Source organism: Tachypleus tridentatus, chromosome 13 (genome assembly GCF_004210375.1).
Source record: "Tachypleus tridentatus isolate NWPU-2018 chromosome 13, ASM421037v1, whole genome shotgun sequence".
Taxonomy (NCBI): domain Eukaryota; kingdom Metazoa; phylum Arthropoda; class Merostomata; order Xiphosura; family Limulidae; genus Tachypleus; species Tachypleus tridentatus.
The window spans coordinates 189,833,676-189,854,538 of NC_134837.1; the positions used below are offsets into that span (position 1 = coordinate 189,833,676).

At 32.9% G+C, this 20,863-nt stretch overlaps 1 protein-coding gene across 5 annotated transcripts in view; it reads right to left on the minus strand.

Annotated features, from left to right (window-relative positions):
• Nucleotides 1-1,215: 1,215 nt before the first annotated feature.
• Nucleotides 1,216-20,863, minus strand: part of LOC143239451 (uronyl 2-sulfotransferase-like) — a 215,936-nt gene continuing 196,288 nt past the window's right edge. For 3 of the 5 annotated variants that reach the window (XM_076480526.1, XM_076480527.1, XM_076480525.1), the window contains exons 4-9: nucleotides 17,575-17,810; nucleotides 16,297-16,376; nucleotides 13,330-13,468; nucleotides 8,170-8,279; nucleotides 6,998-7,158; nucleotides 1,727-2,140 (exon numbers count right to left, since the gene is read on the minus strand). In XM_076480526.1, the coding sequence (XP_076336641.1) occupies nucleotides 1,956-2,140; nucleotides 6,998-7,158; nucleotides 8,170-8,279; nucleotides 13,330-13,468; nucleotides 16,297-16,376; nucleotides 17,575-17,810 (911 nt within the window). In that variant the 3' untranslated portion in view covers nucleotides 1,727-1,955. Of the gene's footprint in view, nucleotides 2,141-6,993; nucleotides 7,159-8,169; nucleotides 8,280-13,329; nucleotides 13,469-16,296; nucleotides 16,377-17,574; nucleotides 17,811-20,863 lie in introns of all 5 variants that reach the window. The other 2 variants (XM_076480529.1, XM_076480528.1) reach the window with 2 other exon arrangements.

The following is a 20,863-nucleotide window of genomic DNA, read 5'->3' on the forward strand; positions in this document are numbered from 1 at the left end:
GATGGCCGAAGAGAAATGTGAAATTCAGGGACATAGAAACTGTTTTCAATAATATTAATATAATTATTTTATTATCTAAACCAAAATAATGTGCTTTAGTACTTGATATAGAGTTGTTCTTTGCCTTTAGAATTGCAGGATATATGTTACAAATATAATTATTTTTTGCATTATTAATACTAATAAAATTTGGTTTGGTTTGTTTTGAATTTCGCGCAAAGCTACTCGAGGGCTATCTGCGCTAGCCGTCCCTAATTTAGCAGTGTAAGACTAGAGGGAAGGCAGCTAGTTATCACCACCCACCGCCAACTCTTGTGCTACTCTTTTACTAACGAATAGTGGGATTGACCGTCACATTGTAACGTCTCCCCGGCTGAAAGGGCGAGCATATTTGGTAAAAATGAAATAGTTAAGGTTCTGGTATCGTCTCAGCCCTATCTGTTCCTTATCTAGACTCCGGATCTATATGTTGAGGAAAATAATCCAAAATCTGGAAAATTACTTGTAAATTTATTTTTGTAATAATAAATATATAAATTTGCAACACAGTTTGAATAATGAAAACCCATCAGTGTATCTACTGGTTGTTTATAAGTGTATTTATCAAAATGAATGTAATTATTACATGCACAAAAACGTGATATGGTTTTTATATTATTAGTAGTAAAAGTTTATTTTTTCGATTTTTATGGGTAGATATATAAACTGATCTATCAACGAATTTATTAGCGTTACCAGATCATTAAATAATATAGATGTAAATTATGTAACGAAATCTTATGTTCAGATTGTCTTGCATTAGGAATATCTAGAGTTTTTAAGACAAATTCATTCTTTTTAATTATTCTGAAATAATGTTTATTCTTTGTATTTTATTTTACTTTGACAAATAACTGATCCAGTTAATAAGTTTCATGATATAATTATCTATGTTTTTCTTTATAGATAAATATTAAACTGTCTACTTTTTGTGCTATTCTGTATTTAGCATTTTCACTATGATTTTTCGTAAACTAGTATTTTTTATCATATGCAAATGTTCTGTAATCATATGTTTACGAAAATAGCCTGCCAAAAAAGTTGGTCCCAATTTGTCACAAACATGAAGCTTAACCTTTGATATTCTTACTCAATTATTAGTTGGATTTGTCAAAATGCTTCAAATATGCAGTTTTTGTATTCAAAATTTTATTGTAAACCGAATACATGTCATTATTTTACTAATGAAATATTAAAACTATTATACCCTATAATAGTTCAGTTGAGACTCTGTAAAAGATCCAGATAGGTAACGTATCTTGTCGTTTCTGCTTCAGAGATGCTGGTATTTGTAATTCTGTTTATCTGTTATTTGTTAAAACAATAGTGATTATGGATTAACATTTCTCATCAAGAATTAAAAACAGTTGTTTAGAAATACTGTGTAAAGACGAAAATAAAACCAAGTGAAGTAAAAACTGATAGTTAATAGATGTTATGTTCTGATTAAATAATAATTGGAGAGATTTGTAATTTGTACATATAATAAACTTAGAAAATGTAGTTGTTACAATGTTTTAAAATTATCTGTAAAATTGGTTTTCTGAAAATTGTTTTAGGTTACATGATGAGACACAAATAAATATCTTGAATGTCATCTCACAATTCAATAGAATGTAATCTCAGTATTCTGTAAATTGGCTTCAATATTTCAGTTGAAGCTTGAATCTCACAAAATAAAACAAAATTATGTAAAGTTAACTTTACTTTTGAATACTGCTATGGTAATATTTAAGGTCATGTTAGCAAACAGATATTTAACAAAGCACTCCAACTGGAGTATACAAGTCATTTGTCTAAACAGATATTTAACAAAGCACTCCAACTGGAGTATACAAGTCATTTGCCTAAACTGCACAAAGATTTCAGTGTAATGTTATTTTCTAATATAGAAAATGAAACTGAACTGAATGTCACTATATGATTTTACTTCTGACGTGTTTTTTTCTCTTCACTTCCATCTGGATATCACGTAATTGTTGACGTAGTCGACGTTTGATAAAGAAATACAACTCGTACTCTGCTGTTAAATTGGCACGTAACAAATCTTTAATTTCTTCAGACACTTCTTCCTTATGAGTGTTTTGATTACGGCGAATCCCTGTAAATTAATATGCATTATTGATTTGAAGTAAATGTAACAAACAACTTATAACTTCCACCTGCTTGTATACTTAGTTTGTTTGAATTAATTTACTGTTCAAAATAAATCCTTATTGTTAAAAGTTCATGATGAGTTAAGCCCTACACAATCCAAAGTTAACTATTTTATTTTTTCGTTATTTTGACTTAAGAATTTCTAATTCCTATGATGAACACAAGAAATAAAATAGTACAATTCAACTGAAACAATAAAATTTTGTTTTTTTCTATTTACAAATAACTATCACATTTTAGCTAATGAAATTATAATGATATTACTTAACAACTCCCAGTTTAATACATCACAACACACTGTTCTGTGCTGCCTCAAACCAAAAATTTCGAAGTTGAAAAATAAAGAAATCAAACTCTATATTAGTTTACTGGAGTACAAGTGATGGTATAAGAATCTTTATCTATATCAAGTTATATAAAATATCAAACCTTTATGGGATGGTACGTACAACGATATGAAGATAGTTTTCACTTGTTTTACTGTTTGAAAATTCTCAAAAATTAAGAAACAAATTTATCATAATTTTATGTAAATAAAAAAATACTGCAAATGAATTTTCATGTAAAACATGAACTTAAAACTCTTTTTTTTTGTATGCATATATTGTTTTATATACTTAGAGCCCATGCTCCAAATTTAGAATCACCACCCATTTTGGCTCCTTTGCTATAAGAAACAGACACATGTTAAAAGAGATATTGAAGAAATAGACGCACCAAGTTTAGATTAAAACAAAGGGTGCATGTTGTTCAACACATAAAGTGCAGAGTGGTCTCAACATGTGTAAAACCAATACATCTGATAGCCTTACTTGCGTTTCAAAGATGTAAAAAAATTGCAGTTAACATACAGACAACAGGGAGCCGATTGGTCATTCAATGCTAACCTTACACATCAACTCTTGAGAAATGTAAAAATTTAAACCCACACATTATTTTTTATCAGCGTCCTTTCTAACTTTCTGTAAAATACTGGCCACCATAACTGTGTTTTAGCAATACATATTATAAACCAATCACCATATTAGAAATTAACAATTGTATAACTGAAGCATAACCTAATAACTTGTGTCTTCTTGCGCTATTATATTTACCAATCAGATTCTTTTATTCTACTAATCTCAAACACGATCTTATAAACTTAATTAAAATCATCTCTTACCCTTTTTGTCTCAAGAGAAAATAACTTAACAGATGTATTCTAACTATTTCTGAAAAATAACTTTTCTTTTCTAAGAGGCATCCAAGTAGCTCTCCTCAGGATATTTTAAAATATGTCAATATCCTATTTTAGATAAAGACCAAACCTCTGCCCAGTATTCCAAATGAGGTCTAGCTAGTGATTTGTAGAAAGATAATTTTTTTGGCCTGTGATCAATCTGTATAAATACTCCACAAATTTTATTAACTTTGCTATTGACACAGAGCACTAATTTGAGTAAATTACCCACTTCTCTACCAAGATGCATTTCTTCAGTCATGCTATTGGATACGTTTCCATATACATTAAAAACATGATTTTTTATGCTTGGTGAACCCATTGCATTGAAATCAAAATATTTTTATTAATAATGCAATACAATTAGCTTCATTTGCATAAAAACAAACGCAATACAGTTTTTCCTTATTGAAGTAACACACGGAATGACAAAAGATGGCTGTAAACTGCCTACGAAACAATCGTATTATAAATATGCTCTGATTCATGGTATTGGACTCATTATTCTTCCCTATTTTTAGGAAAATTACCGTTGAATTGTTACAATGGGCATTTTCTAGTATCGTTTTATTTACATAATAAGAAAAATCACTGAATAAGAAAAATTATAGTTATGCATCTATAATTAAAGACTATTTGGCAAATATTTGTCCAACTTATCAGTTGATACAAAGCATTTCGTAATAACATCCTCAATTCATCTTGAAGTACCCAAACGTTTAATGCTATTGACAGACTTTGCTGAATGTGTCTTGTGACGGACTGTTATATATTTGTTTTATTATCAATGATTATTTCAGTTAAATATATATTTATAAATGCATGTAACTTATATTTTTAAATCTGTATTGTGAAATTCCCTCCTATTCACTAAAGTTGAAGAAGATTCTCTAAAACAAGAACAATGTAATAAGTGTATGTAAATATTAGTGACTATCAGTATTGATGGCTTAGCTGAAATGTCTAGAAAATCTTTTCTTAAAACGTAGGCCCGGCATGGCCAGGTGGTTAAGTTACTCGACTCGTAACCTAAGGGTCGCAGGTTCGAGTCCCCATTACACCAAACATGCTCGCCCTTCCAGCCATGGGGGCGTTATAATGTGACGGTCAACCCCACTATTCGTTAGTAAAATAGTATCCCAACAGTTGTTGGGGATGGTGATGACTAGCTGCCTTCCCTCTAGTCTTACACCGCTAAATTAGGGACGGCTACCACAGATAGCCCTTGTGTATCTTTTAACGAAATTCAAAACAAACCAAACCGATCTTAAAAGGTAGCCATCACAATAAACAGAAAGATAGTTTATATTGTTGGTTTGCTGCCAGTGGTATAATATAAATCTCGAAACCTGTAATTGTGGTAAACGCTTATTAATCAGGAAACTTTATATAATTGAACAGGAACGTTTTATATGTCGAACATTACAAATCGGTTAACTTCAGTGGATTACCATTGGTCTTTAGTATTTCTATGACAGCATCAGATAACTTCAGCGGTAAAAATCTCACGTGTGAAGAGTTATCTAGCTATACGTTAAGTTAACTGCATCGACATCAACTCGAAATTAATTCGCTCATCGTGAACCGTTGATAAAATATTCAGTTACAGATCAAACAGAAAACTTAATATTGGTTGTAAGTTTGTAAACACCTTTGTATATAAACCATTATTCGTGATAACCGTTATTATAAGTTGTATTAATGTTCATATATTCAAATATATTGGTATTAAAATAGAAAACGGTGTTGATCAATCTTGTTGGCAAACATCATAAATTTGATACAGCTCTACTTTTAGTTAACTTCTGAATTCAAATTCGAATTTAACGCAGTTTCTAGCTATTTGAAATCGAAATATATAACATAATAAATTGGAAGTTCGTTTGAGATAAATTATAATACGTAACAGTCTCCATCAATATATCATTAGGTCAAAATCTTTAATAGTCAAAGGACCACACCTGTTGATTCTAAAGGTCACCGTAACAATAAACATTATTTTAATCTATTATATTTTACAAACTGTAAAGTCCATATAACAACTAACAAACCATCCAAAACAAATTTTAAATAACATCATATATCACATATCAAACCTCAAATAAGTTAATTATTTGGATTGTTGGTCACTGACAATGTTGATAATGAACGTGTTGAGCCACAGAATTACTGTCTTTAGCATCACGTTTCTAACTATACTATGATATTATAACCAAATATCTGTATGCCACGCTTCAAATCTTCTGAACGGTTAACCTTAGAAAAAATGATTTATCAAAATGCTTGTCTTCAAGCATACATTATAAAAAATTATTGATTTTTTTGCAGTTTCAAAAATTTGATATCATATTGATGTCAATATCGATCCATTAGTCTTCTCATGTGCTGAATAAAAAAAAACTGATAAGAACAAAGGTGATTCTTTTTGTGAGTGAGTTTTACGATAAAAATTGGACTTCCTCCATTGAATAATTGAAAAAGAATATTTTGAAACAGGTGCATGAGCGAAAAACGCATGAAAAGAGAAATATGTTTGAATATATATTTGTTTGTCGGTTTACATATATTAATTCATGTCAGTATCACATAAAACCATTATTTTATTGTACCACGCCGAATGAATTGATTTGAATAGCTGCCCTCTGACACTTCTTATAGAAATTCTTTCGGTACCTGTATTTTCTTGCACTCTGTAAAATGACAATGAACGGTGCCATCCAGAAGAAAAAATCCAAATGACTACGTAATAAACCTGAGCGCTCTGGTGTGTTCGATGCTCCCATTGCATCGAAAAACCAAACATTTTTGGCAACAGTACATAACTGTCAATCTCATTTCCTTAAGAACAAACGCAAATAAGTTTTTATTATTTAAATAGCACACGGAATAACAAGAGACAGTTGTAAACTGTCAACTAGAAAATCATGTTCTATATACTTTCTGATTCAATGGATTTGGTTCACTGCACATTTTATATTTATTCATCACAGTTCTTAGGAAAATCATCGTTGAATTGTTTCAAGAAGCAGTGCTAGTATCATTATATTTAATATTTGAGTCATTTGACATTGACTAGCATTTGACAGTCATAAAATGAGAGATGTGTCACAGGAAGAACACATTGAAACGATATGGTGTAACCAGCACAAACTCAGAAACAAAATTTCTGCATTTTTAAGGTGTAATAACTTTCTTATATTTGATTCTGTTCCTATCAGGCCCGACATGGCCAAGCGTGTTAAGGCGTGCGACTCGTAATCTGAGAGTCGCGGGTTCGCATTCCCGTCGCGCCAAACATGCTCGCCCTTTCACCCGTGGGGGCGTTATAATGTAACGGTCAATCCCACTATTCGTTGGTAAAAGAGTAGCCCAAGAGTTGGCGGTGGGTGGTGATGACTAGCTGCCTTCCCTCTAGTCTTACACTACTATTAGGGACGGCTAGCACAGATAGCCCTGAAGTAGCTTTGTGCGTAATTCAAAAACAAACAAACAAACAAACTGTTCCTATCTTTCGAAAGAAATGGAAACAAAAACAAGGGTACAGTTACAATCTGAACATGGTTGATACTGAGACATACCTACCAGTATTGTGGTACAGTTTTAAGGCTCCACGGAAGAAACGAGGTAACCGACGCTCTAGAACAATTAGTGTGGTATTCATATCTTCTAATACGCCTACCACAGGATAAAATTTTTCAATGTTCTGCTTGGCTTGCCAGAGAGCCCAGGGATGATTGTGGACCCTATGATAAACAAAGCAAATATTTGTTAAAACAGAGTTGAGACATATTACTATTCCTCAAGCTGTGTCTTAAATAACAATCTTTTTTAGTGTTCGTGTTTTTCGTGTTAACTGACTTGAACACAATATTATATTTTTAGCACAACATAACATGACCTCAATGTATAATATTTTGAAGTTATCATAATATAAGTATTGCTAGTCAGATTTTACGACTAAACATTTCTATAAGCAATAAATTAATACAAACCCTGTAACTTATACAATGATAATTGGTTGTCTCAAGATATTAACTTAATCAGCGTACCTGTTTTATACTTGAAAATAACGAAAATCAAACAAGTATGAAAATCCAATAACATTTTTTGCCAGAACGCTCTTCATAATTTTTAGGCCTATTCATAAATACGAAGCTTCTACACACGCATATATAAGTATAATAGTAATGTATGTTGTATATTCATGTAACCAGGGTATGAATATATCTTTATCAAAATTAGTAAGGGAGTTCATTAGGTCAGTTCAGGGAAAATACAAATTTTTAGTTATGCGGTTTTTATGGGATATTTTACCACTACTTTACCTCCTATAGGTGGAGCTTCACCAAATTTGATACGGAGGTTCATTTGGATCACAGAAATTTGCGGTTTGATATTTTGTATTTTACAATTTTTATGGACTTGTTTTTTTTTTTTTTTTAGAATTGCATATAATGGGAAGCAATTCTTCATGTCCTAAGATAACTTCTCTTCAGGAAACGGGTACAACACCTAGTACATATATACACGTGACAAAATCACTGATGGGTTACGTAAACAATGTAGCTTTTAACGTTTATGATGCAGTTCGTAGTGCTTTTAATTAATATTTTTTTTTAAAATTGTAAGACACTAATTATTGTCTCACGCTAGTGAAAGTTAATAGGCCTAACTTCCACATGAGGATGTAGCATATAGTCTAAAATTCGTAACAGATCGACATTTAGGCCTAGAAACGTTCATTAAAATCTTACAGACATTTTTTGTCCTGGCCGCAGAAGTATGGAAGAAGTAATACGCTGTAGGTTCGTCCATCAATGAAAGTGCATTCTGGGTCACTTGAAAGCACACACTGCTCGAACTTCTGAAAAAAAAGCTAAATATTACTCTTTTTATACGTAATGTACAAATTATCCTGAGAATGCACACGCATCTCACGATACTGTTCGAACGGGAGATTACCTGAGTAAAATCTAGCATTATATGTAGCAGACTTAACTCAGTTTTAGATTTGTTTGTTTGTTTTGAATTTTGCCCAAAGCTACTCGAGGGCTATCTGCACTAGCCGTCCCTAATTTAGCAGTGTAAGACAGCTAGTCATCACTACCAACTGTCAACTCTTGGGCTACTCTTTTACCAACGAATAGCGGGATCGACCGTAACTATATAACGCTTCTGTGGCTGAAAGGGCAAGCATACTTGGGATTCGAATCTGCGACTCTTAGATTACGAGATGAGCGCGCCTTTACTACTTGGCTATGCCGAGCCCTCGCTTTTAGAGTAAAAGTATATAAATAATAACTAAAAATAAACTATTTAATTAAAGTTAATAATTAAAATTAATGATACATCTTAAAATACGTTAAAATATAGTTAAACTGTCATTACAACGTATTGTCACAAACTGTCATTACAATGTATTGTCACAAACTGTCCCTTCATATATGTTGGGCCCGGCATGGCCTAGCGCGTAAGGCGTGCGACTCGTAATCCGAAGGTCGCGGGTTCGCGCCCGCGTCGCGCTAAACATGCTCGCCCTCCCAGCCGTGGGGGTGTATAATCCCACTATTCGTTGGTAAAAGAGTAGCCCAAGAGTTGGCGGTGGGTGGTGATGACTAGCTGCCTTCCCTCTAGTCTTACACTGCTAAATTAGGGACGGCTAGCACAGATAGCCCTCGAGTAGCTTTGTGCGAAATTCCCAAACAAACAAAACAAACAAACAAACTATATGTGGAGTATTCTCTTCCCATCACTGTATCAACCTAATGACTTATTTCTCAGTCTCCTCCCACCAACAGAAGTCTGTTTTCTGCTTTGTTGGTCTTTTTTTTTTTAAATCAGAAGATGGAGTCCATACAGACAAAATTTATAACTGCTATTAATGTAAAATAACTCTGTAATTATTTTAACAAATAATTAAACATGTTTGCATTTTAACACCAATCGTAACAGTTACTGTTATAACAATGAAAATCGAGTGCCTGCTCAAAAGAAAATAATTAATATTGGCATGGCTGCTTGTGTACAGAAGGTGCTCAGGCCTGCCCTTTGACAACAACTCGTTGATTCCGTTCAGCCCTGCTAATGTTATTGTACCTTATTAACTTCTACCCTCAGCCAGCATTTATTTTACTCTTTTCGAGAACAGATTTCCATCCTAACAGTAGAGTTTGGCAGAAATAAAAAAAAAGCGTCCTAGTGGAACATATATTGCGAAATTGGTCAAATAGGCTGAAAACGATGTTAACATTGGGTGTTCAAACGTAACTAAGTCTATACAAATAAAACTGTAACAACATTTCTCACCCTTAACCGTTTGAGCATTCGTGTTTTATGATAATATATATTTGTAGACTAATAGATTTCCAATGTTTTAATAACTTAATTAACGTTTGATGTTTTTAAAACCCTTTTGCCCGTCATCGTCCAACTAAAGTGGCGGCCTCTAGTGCTGAAAAGTTACCTTGAGAAACATAAGATAAATCTGATATGAAATCCAAAATGGAAAACTCAAGAAGAATCTGAAACATAATTGGCAGTTTACTAGATTTTTATCGTAAAATCTTGGCTTATTGTTTTTCAGTCAGTCCTTTGGCAATTTTCAATGTTTACACATAATATTTATATTTTATAATATTTCAAAGCACCAGTAAACTTAATCCAAAATCATGGAATTTGAAAAGTCTCAGATGTTTGAGAAACATTATTTCAGAGAGAAAGATAAGTAATTAAGTTGTCATACACTATTTTTTAAATAATGTTTTATTTCGTTTAATAATGTTGTGTTACTGAAAATAGTAGTTTTATTCTTTACGTATAGATGGCAGAATCATAAGTAGAATAAAAATATATATGTGTTAAATAGTTTAATACACTTTTACTGCTTGTTACAAAACAAAGAACGACGTTTCGACTTCTTTCAAGTTCACTTAAATTTTTTCACTAGGTTTGCACTTCCTAAAATACCCCTGAAATAATATCTTAAATATTCTAGAACTAAAAGGTTTTCATATAAAATGTAGTCTAAAACAGCAATTTAACAAAACTCAGAAACAGAGTTTATTCTTATACATTAATGTACTAAATATGTAAATTATAAACCAATTAGACTTTGCTAGGGAATCATGAAGCAATAAACTTTCAAAGCTTTAAAAGTCAACAACGGTATGAAAGAGGTTATAGGTCATGGATTATGACTCATATTGGAACAAAATTTTCGTGTAGCTGAAGTAGTTTGAAGACACAGTTGTTTAAAAAGCAAATATTATTGATTAATAATTTGATATAAAATTACTCCAAGCTAACGCAGGTAAATACCTTAAAAGCGCATGTTTTAATTAAATAAAATGCCTTTTTTTCTTTGATTTACAGTATAAACTTATTTATGTATATTTTTTCATGTTATTACTGATCTTAGGCCTAAATTATGGTCACCACCAAAGTAATAGCCACAATACGTTTTTACTAACCTTTGGATTTATCTGATATTTATTTCGTTTAACTATAAGTAAAGTTATTCGTTGCTTCATTCCGAAAGCACTTGCACAAAACTGATAAACTAGAAGTAATTCAGTTATTGAAACTAAGATAATATTTAAAGTACATTTTCAAATCTAGATTATGTATACACAGTCCACCATGGTCCACCCTCCCAGCAACTTATCAGTAAGTTTGAGAGCTTATAAGTCTAAAATCTGGTTTCGATACCCATGGTAGACAGAGCACAGACAACCCATTGTGTAGCTTTGCGCTTGCTAACAAACTACTATGGTTAGGAATATTGTTAATAAATGTTATTGAAAATTTACAAAAGGGCTAAGTATCCTATAGAGCTGAATACACAACATTTATTTACAAATTATAAAGATGTGACATGAATGGAGACCCGGAGGGGTATAGATAGATATAACATCATCATGACTCATTCATCTCCGGCCTCCTCAGTGCCACAGCGGTATGCGTGAAACTTGCAACACTAGAATACGGGTTTCGATACCCGTGGTTGGCAAAACACAGATAATAAGTTGTGTAGCTTTGCGTTTAAATACAAACATATATCTTTCTGTGATATTAGTATTATCAGATTATTAAGAATATCTTTGGTTGAATTATTATTTCTGGAAAGAAAATAAGAATTCTGCTTAGGGCACTTAATGCCTCTACAAGTAAGAGGAAACAGGTGTATGAAAATTGAGAAAACACCCACACCGAAAGCTAAAGAAACATTAGTGGCGCCATCTAAAAATCACAACTGACATTTATTGAAGTTTCCTTTTCACTTTAGACTAAAGCTTGAACTTTTGACGGTTGAACATAATTCTCTTTGTAATACATTTCGTCACGTTTGCAGTCCTTAAACATTTTTTTTTGTCTAGAAAGTATATTTGAGTTTTTTATCTTTCATAGATGGCGTCAAGAGTATTTATTTATCGTGTTTTATTCTAAGAATTAATATGCGTTTCGAAAAGATATAGCAAAACCAATACGCTCATAAGTGGCCTTATATTTTCGTGTTATTTTCTGAAGTACGAAAATGTGAATAAGCTATCCTTTAAATGTTTTATTTGACACGTTTAAAATTAAATATTTTACTCTTCATGATAGAAAGAAGAAAAGAAAGGAAATCTTGAAATTTTAAACATATTCAAACCAATTTGATCTGTCTGCTACAACGAAAGAACTTTTTTATTATTATTTAATATATATGAATATACACTCCTAGCTAACTTAGGTTTAGCTACATTTAATATAGAGATTATTTTGATCTGAGAACTTATAACGCTAAAAGATCGGGGGATAGAAAACAATAGCCTACTGTATAGCTTTGTGTTTAACAACAAACAAAAATTTCAATCGATTGATCTCTTAATATTCGTCGTGATTATTGGAAAGAGGTATTTAAAAATAAATTATTCTGTTTATAATTATCATCCATCTCTAAAGCATACAAATATAAAAATGTTCTATGACTATAACTGAGAAATATATAATTGATATTTAATTAGTATCCAGAATATTGTTTTCTCGTTTCTTAAAATTAAATGTAATAAGTTATTTGAAACCATTTCATTTATTATCCTGCACCAGAAAATAATAATTACGTGAAAAAGAATGTATAAGACTAGAAAACAAAGTATAAGATACATTAAATCAGTACAGTTGAGACATGATTTTGTAGGGAAACATAATAAATCAGTAAGCTGAGACATGATTTTGTACAGAAATATAATAAATCAATACAGCTGGGACATTGATTTTGTAGAGAAACATAATAAATCAGTACAGCTGGGACATGATTTTGTACAGAAATATAATAAATCAATACAGCTGGGACATGATTTTGTACAGAAGTATAATAAATCAATACAGCCGAGACATGATTTTGTAGAGAAACATAATAAATCAGTACAGCTGGGACATGATTTTGTAGAGAAACATAATAAATCAGTACAGCTGGGACATAATTTTTTACAGAAATATAATAAATCAATACAGCCGAGACATGATATTTTACAGAAATATAATAAATCAATACAGCCGAGACATGATTTTGTACAGAAGTATAAGAAATCAATACAGCCGAGACATGATTTTGTAGAGAAACATAATAAATCAGTACAGCTGGGACATGATTTTGTAGAGAAACATAATAAATCAATACAGCTACAGCTTTGAAACATAAGAAATCAATACAGAGACATGATTTTGTAGAGAAACATAATAAATCAGTACAGCTAGACATGATTTTGTAGAGAAACATAATAAATCAGTACAGCTGGGACATGATTTTGTAGAGAAACATAATAAATCAATACAGATGAGACATTGGTTTGTTACGAAACACAATAAATGAGTACAGTTGAGACATGATTTTGTAAATAAACACAACAAATCAGTACAAGGTTGTTACGAACCTTATTCATCCAGTATTCGTTAAGCCTTTCTTTGTTGGCTCGTCGTCTGGCAGTAACCCGACGATAAAAGTAAGAAGAGATGATTCTTTCCACAGGATCTCTTACAACATTGATGTACAAGGGCGATTTTTCACCAAACCTGTTATGTATGTTTCATAACATTTTATATAAACATTTTGACGTTTATTTAATATAAGGAAAAATCATCTTTTCATTTTATATACATTCGAATGAGTAATAGCTCGTCGGAAGCACTTTTCTTATTTAAGTACAAGTTAAAATAAAAATTACGTAAATATTACAAATATTGAATTGACTCTCAAAAACACATTTTCCAGTTGACTCTAATACTTTAAGTAGCAGGTAGTTAAGGCACTCAACTCGTAATCTGAAGATCACGGGTTCGAATCCTCGTCACACCAAACATACTCGCCTTTTCAACCGTGGGGACGTTGTAATGTAACGGTCAATCCCACTATTCGCTGATAAAAGAGTAGCCCAAGAATTGGCCATGGGTGGTGATGACTAATTACCTTTCTTCTAGTCTTACACTGTTAAATTAGGGACGACTAGCGCAGATAACCCTTGTGTAGCTTTGCGCGAAATTCAAAAACAAACAAACAAGCTGTTATAGAAGCCAATGACATTAATACAACACTAGTGGGGTCTTTGTAACAGGGGGTGGAGTTACAAGAGCAACGTTTTTTCTTTACACCTGATTTCACATCATGAAGGAAAATACAGATAAAAAGAAAACAATTTGCTTGAAAGTAACCCTCTCTCAACACGTACTCACATATTAAGTTACAAAAGCATGAGAAATCAAAAGTTGTCTATTTTATGTTGATTTTACTTATTTAGTTGTAAATGTTTATGTACGGCTGCTCTTATCTAGCTTATGGAAAAAGGATTACCCAAAAACTACATTGTATAGAAGGTTCAGTACAAAGAGCTATTTTCAAAGAACAAGATGTATTCGTGTTTTCTTTATGACACTCGTGTTGTTTTTTTCTGATCTTTGTGTATATTTTGCACAATCAGATTTCTTTGAACACAACAGTCGGTAAAGTAACGCATACTTCAAATCAGACAGAATTTGATACGTTTGTAAGAGTGCGTGTGCGTGTCTTTTCTTACAGCAAAGCCACATTGGGCTATTTGCTGAGGCCCTGATTTTAGCGTTGTAAATCCGTAGATATTTAAAAGAAGTCAACTTATTCTGGTGAAGTCATTGAGACAGTACAATGTATTCAGTTTCTAAAAATGATTTAAAATTCGGCATGAAATTGATATATCATAATAATCTTCAAGCTTCTGATGTATTACTTTGCTTAAAATTACAACCAAACAGAACTTGAAACGGCGGGAAAATTTTCCATACCCTTACTGGTAAACATGAAATATCTCAATTATAAAAGAACAGTGCACTTCCCGCTCAACTGGAACTAATGCCAAACCCAAAGTTTTTGAAACGTGTTTTATTGTATCATAACGTGTTATATTGTATCATAACGTGTTTATATTGTATCATAACGTGTTTTATTTATCATAACGTGTTATATTGTATCATAACGTGTTTATATTGTATCATAACGTGTTTTTTGTATCATAACGTGTTATATTGTATCATAACGTGTTATATTGTATCATAACGTGTTTTATTGTATCATAACGTGTTTTATTGTATCATAACGTGTTTATATTGTATCATAACGTGTTTTATTGTATCATAACGTGTTTTATTGTATCATAACTTGTTTTATTGTATCATAACGTGTTTATATTGTATCATAACGTGTTTTATTGTATCATAACGTGTTATATTGTTGTTATATTGTATCATAACGTGTTTTACGAGGATTATATCTTCTGTATTTTAACAAACCGATAAAGTAACCTTGATGCATCAATTTGTTTATTTTTTTATGCACAAACTTCACTTTGGGTTATCTGTGATGTGTCTACCGCAAGTACCGATCTCGAACTTTAACTGAATAAGATGAAGATGTATCTTTAACAACATTTCGTGTGTTGAAGAACAAGGATCCAGTAGCTACAACGAAAGAACATCCTAGCAGGAAGAAGTTACCTGGAACGCCTTATCTGACTGTTCTATTAATAACCCAATGAAATTTACGTTTATTTAAGGCGTGTAACCTGAAAATGATAAAACTCTCCATGTAATACTTGGGAAACGTATTTATTTAAAATTCATACCGATATACAGTTTGGGAAATTGTAATGAACTCTATTTGTGTGAAGGGATTTTCCTTTTCTTTCATGAATTAAAAAAAAGAAAGAAAAGGGCGTTATAATGTTACGGCCAGTCTCGCTGTTCGTTGGTAAAAGAATAGTCCAAGAATTGGCAGTGGGTGGTGATTATGACTATCTGCCTTCCCTCTGGTCTTACACTGCAAAATTAGCCCTCGAAGATAGCCCTCGTGTTGCTTTGCACGAAATTAAAACGAAAGAAACAAACAAAAGCAATACATTGGAAACTTGATCACGAACGTTGTAGGAAGAGGCGATCTTCATACTGCTTCTAAATTGGTAATAATGAATCAATATCATTTCATTAATGAAACTAACATACCACTTACGATTTCGAATATAATCAAATTAATTTTTTTTAAAGATTTGTCTTAATTATCAGATATATATTATAAAGACTGTTTTGCATCGTTAGCTTAGAATTTGAATTTAGGACTAACGTAAGTCTTCTAATTTAACCGAATCTTATAAGATATTATTCGGTTTATGGACGAAAATGTTGCTAACAGCTAGAGTACCTCACTGAAGAAATGTAGCATTCCAATCTTTACAAGTATATTTGTAAGAAGACTACACTTAAAGTACCTATACTGAAGGTCAGGTTAATTTTTAGTTTCTCCATAATGTAACAGCAGCAACAAGCTGTTGTAAGCTTGAGAAACAAGCTATAAACTAAGTCAGGATGTTTACACTTACTTTGAGAAGTTGACAAAAAACACGTGTCTATCAAAACTGCAGGGTGAAGGCATTTTTCTGACTCTCTTTACGAACCTACGCTGGCAAGGGAAAGACAACGAAACGTATCAGATTAAAATATCAGTATTTTAATATGAAATATATTGATTATTGATTTGACTACTTCAAATATATTCCACGTATGAATCTTGAATACATTGATCTAAAACACAATACAAACAAGGCATATTAAGTTTAAATATAAATAAAATATATGGAGAATATGGATAAGCTATTCGAACTTTATTATACTTCCAACAGAACATTACTACAGAACGAAAGTAAAGCTTGATACAAGAAATTATTGAATAATAAAATGCTGAAGGAGTAATATTTTTAAGATATCAGTTATAACACATACATATCTGAAACCTGTTTCTGCAATACCAAATTCAAAATAACACCAACTACCATAGAATTTTAATTTTTAAAATACCAAGCAAAAATAACAGATATACTTCTTTAATTCCACCGCCAATTAAATTTGAGAAATAAGTCACTAGGTGTCTCTGTTTGTAGTGCTCTCCGAAACTTCGAAGTCTATTTTAAGTTTACTTAAAATATCATTGGTCGTTTATTTAAAATTATTATTTGATGAACGTAAGGCCACGCCCACTTTAGCAATGATGGAATTTGCCACGGGTAACTTTACGTTTTACATAGTTGTAGGCCTAAGTTCACAAATAACGTTTTCACGTTCAACAGAGTTTGTTTACTAAATGACTGATTAACTTAACTGACAACAAACACAGAATATATCCCTCTAAATCCCTATTAACTACACAAATTAATACTTCACTGACAGATTAGTACTCTAACTTTATAGACTTCTTTTTATTTTTGAATTTCGCGCAAAACTACTCGAGGGCTATCTGCGCTAGCCGTCCCTAATTTAGCAGTGTAAGAATAGAGGGAAGGCAGCTAGTCCTCACCACCCACCGCCAACTCTTGGGCCACTCTTTTACCAACGAATAGTGGGATTGACTGTCACATTATAACGCCACAACGGCTGAAAGGATGAGCATGTTTGGTGCGACCGGGATTCGAACCCACGACCTTCAGATTACAAGTCGAACGTCTTAACCCATCCGGCCATCTCCGGGCCTCTACAGACTTCTTATTTATAATTAATTCCCGTATTTTGATATTAATCTAATTTAGTAAATCTTAAGCTCCTGAGTTCACTAACTAACACTGAAAATGCAGCTTCCAACAATATAACACGATATTCATGCTTACCTGTTGAGATTCATCTAAGATCTTCTTGTCATAAATTTTTGAATTATAGTGCTGATAGCCCAAGTCCACTGAAAGCTTTCGCATTATGTTGTAAATAGTGGTACTTCCGCATTTTGGTGCTCTGTTGTACATCAACTTGTCAACATCAAGCCCACGAAAATCAAAACTGAAGCTATTACCACTAGTGACCACTGAATCGTCAACAGCCAAACACTCTGTTGTCAAACAGTTGCGCCCTTAGGATAAGAAAACAACGCGCTATTTAATACACTTATATAATCTTAGAACAAAGTTTATGCCGGAACCAGTGTCCAATAGGCTTACAATATTCATTCAGAACTGCGTTATATTAATATAAGTTAATAACAACAAAACGATGTTTAGCGAGAGCTCGTAAAAATTGCTCCTCATGCCAACTGCTCTTTTAAAAAAATCAAGTACGAACGTAGTACAATTCTGAATTGTTATATTGCCATATAATGCTAGACCAGTGTTTCTCAGCCGGATTTGCTAGACGACCTCCAGATCCAGACTATGGTCGTCACGACCCTCTCCCATTATTTTTATAGAGATGAGAAAATTATTGATGCTTGTTGACGCAGTTCGTCATAGTTCATAATAAGGGTGATATGTGTACCTCTCAAACACTTCGTGACCTTCAACCCCTGAAAGTCTTATCGCGAACGACCCCCTTGGAGGTCGTGATACACCGTTTGAGAAACATTGTGCTATACCATGAAACAAAAAGGTTTATTTTTAGTGTTTTATTATAATATTTTATTTGTTATCAAGATAGCTCTGTAAATACAACATCATTTTAAAAATAATGTTTGGATAAGATCAGGGGCAGCGGTAATTGTATGTTTGGAGGAGAGATGGGGTTGCTGGGACTGAAGTTACCCCAGAATGTGCCTTATGCTTGTCCTAAATACCACACTACGTATATCTGTAATATGTAAAGTGTAATACTTTCAACCACAACCTCTCTTAAACCTAAAACCCCCAATTGTTATTTTCTCCAATGTTTTTTTTATTTCGTGTTTTATGTTAACCTTTCAAGCAGTTCCCTCTTCTGAAACGAAAAAAAAATCCTGACAAAACTTTCGACATCTGGCAGACGCATAAGTTTCACAAAGTTATGTGGAACTTAGCCACTTGTGTGATTTCCACGTGGAACTTCTTTCATCAATATCTGACAAATTCGAGGTCAAAGGACGGAAGTTACAAGCACTTATCTTTCTGGCCTGTCATGGCCAAGCACGTAACGCGTGCGACTCGTAATCCGAGGGTCGCGGGTTCGCGCCCGCGTCGCGCTAAACATGCTCGCCCTCCCAGCCGTGGGGGCGTATAATGTGACGGTCAATCCCACTATTTGTTGGTACAAGAGTAGCCCAAGAGTTGGCGGTGGGTGGTGATGACTAGCTGCCTTCCCTCTAGTCTTACACTGCTAAATTAGGGACGGCTAGCACAGATAGCCCTCGAGTAGCTTTGTGCGAAATTCCAAAACAAACAAACAAACTTAACTTTCTTTTGGAAGGAAAGCAATGTCTTTGACAATAAGACGATGGCCACCGACTTTCTGTAAGCCATGAATTCTGTAATTACGAAAACCACATCAAGTCTGTGAATAGACGTATATTCAGGGTTCTCGCGAGCACGTTTAAATGCTATAACATTGATTTGAGCAATAGCATTTTTTATAACACACTCCAAACTTTTGTGATAACGTTCTTGTAGTTTATTTTCAACCAGCAGAAACTCGCAAAACATACCATTTCAAATTAGTATCTCTCCAGTGATAGTACTACTTTAAGTACAGGATTTCGAGAATAATTCAAAACAATTATAATCGCAGACACATTATTTAAGCCTTTATTGAGTACGACCTATGAGATCATAAATTAACACGGAAAGTTGTGCACGTTTTTATCTTTAACTTAATTAGGCTAAACTTTGTCGTAGTTAATACTATCAATAAATGAACTTATAATGCTATTCTGCGAACTAACGTTAGTCCTTTTTAAAGGACTATAATAAACTTTTAATATTTATTAAAATTTCTACTAAAGTACAGTTATGTCCGCCTTTTGTTTACGCCCATTGAAATAAAGCGCGCGCGCATGCGCATTCGGATAGTAAGTTACGCGCACATTTTCAAGACAGATAAAACTGAGTATTTTAATAATAGTTAATTGATTGATTGACTATTTAGAGTTAAGCACAGAGTTACTCAATGGGCTATCTGTACTCTGCCCACCAGGGATATCATAACCCGGTTTCTAGCAGTGTGAGTTCTCAACCATCCAGCTGTGCCATTGGGGAGAGGGCTTTCATACCAGATATTGCGCTGTTTGTTCTTGAAATACTATTAACCATTCAAACAATTATTATACAGTCCAGGCATTCAAATGTTTAGCTGTAATTTTTCAAAGTCGAAGACAGCGGTCATATTTCGTTTTTCAATAATTTTAAAGTGCTTTAACGTACTTGAAGTTGCTTAGGTATCTTAATCTCTTGCTAAACTAAACTGAGAAATTTTATTTTACTTGCAGATAAGTTTTAGTGTCAAAGATCAAAGTTAAAACCCTGAATATTTTACCATCGATCTTGAAATAACTCATTTTACTGTAATAGATTCTTTGTTTTTGTTTGTTTTTGAATTTTGCACAGAGCTACACGAAGGCTATCTGCTCTAGTCATCCCTAATTTAGCAGTGCAAGACCAGAGGGAAGGCGGCTAGTCATCTCCATCTACGTCAACTCTTGGAGTACTCTTTTACCAACGAACAGTGGGATTAGCAGTCTCTTATAATGTTATCACGGCTGAAAGGGCGAGAATGTTTGGTGTGACGAGGATTCGAACTCGCGATCCTCAGACCTACAGTGATAGGAATATGAAGTTTTTAATATCAAAAATACTCTTTTTATAAAAATATAGTTTATGAGTAAAACACTAATAAAAGTGAGCGAATCATTAATAAACTGACAAGATGATTTTCTGGATGATGACAAAAAAGAAACCTAGTGGAATTATCAACTATTCCATTTAATTATAAATATATTGTATGTTGACCAGTGACAACAAACTTGTTTGCGACTACTTGGTATATGAAATGATAACGTAACACCAGGAAAAGCAATGCGAAGGTGATTAATTAACTTTGCCTGAATAAGGTATATTCGACCAGAATTCTATACGATCATCATTTTACATTTGTTACTTACAGGTTTTAAGAGGGCACTATATAAAACATCGAGACGTCGTTGGTGTTTTTAGCCCTTCATGTTTG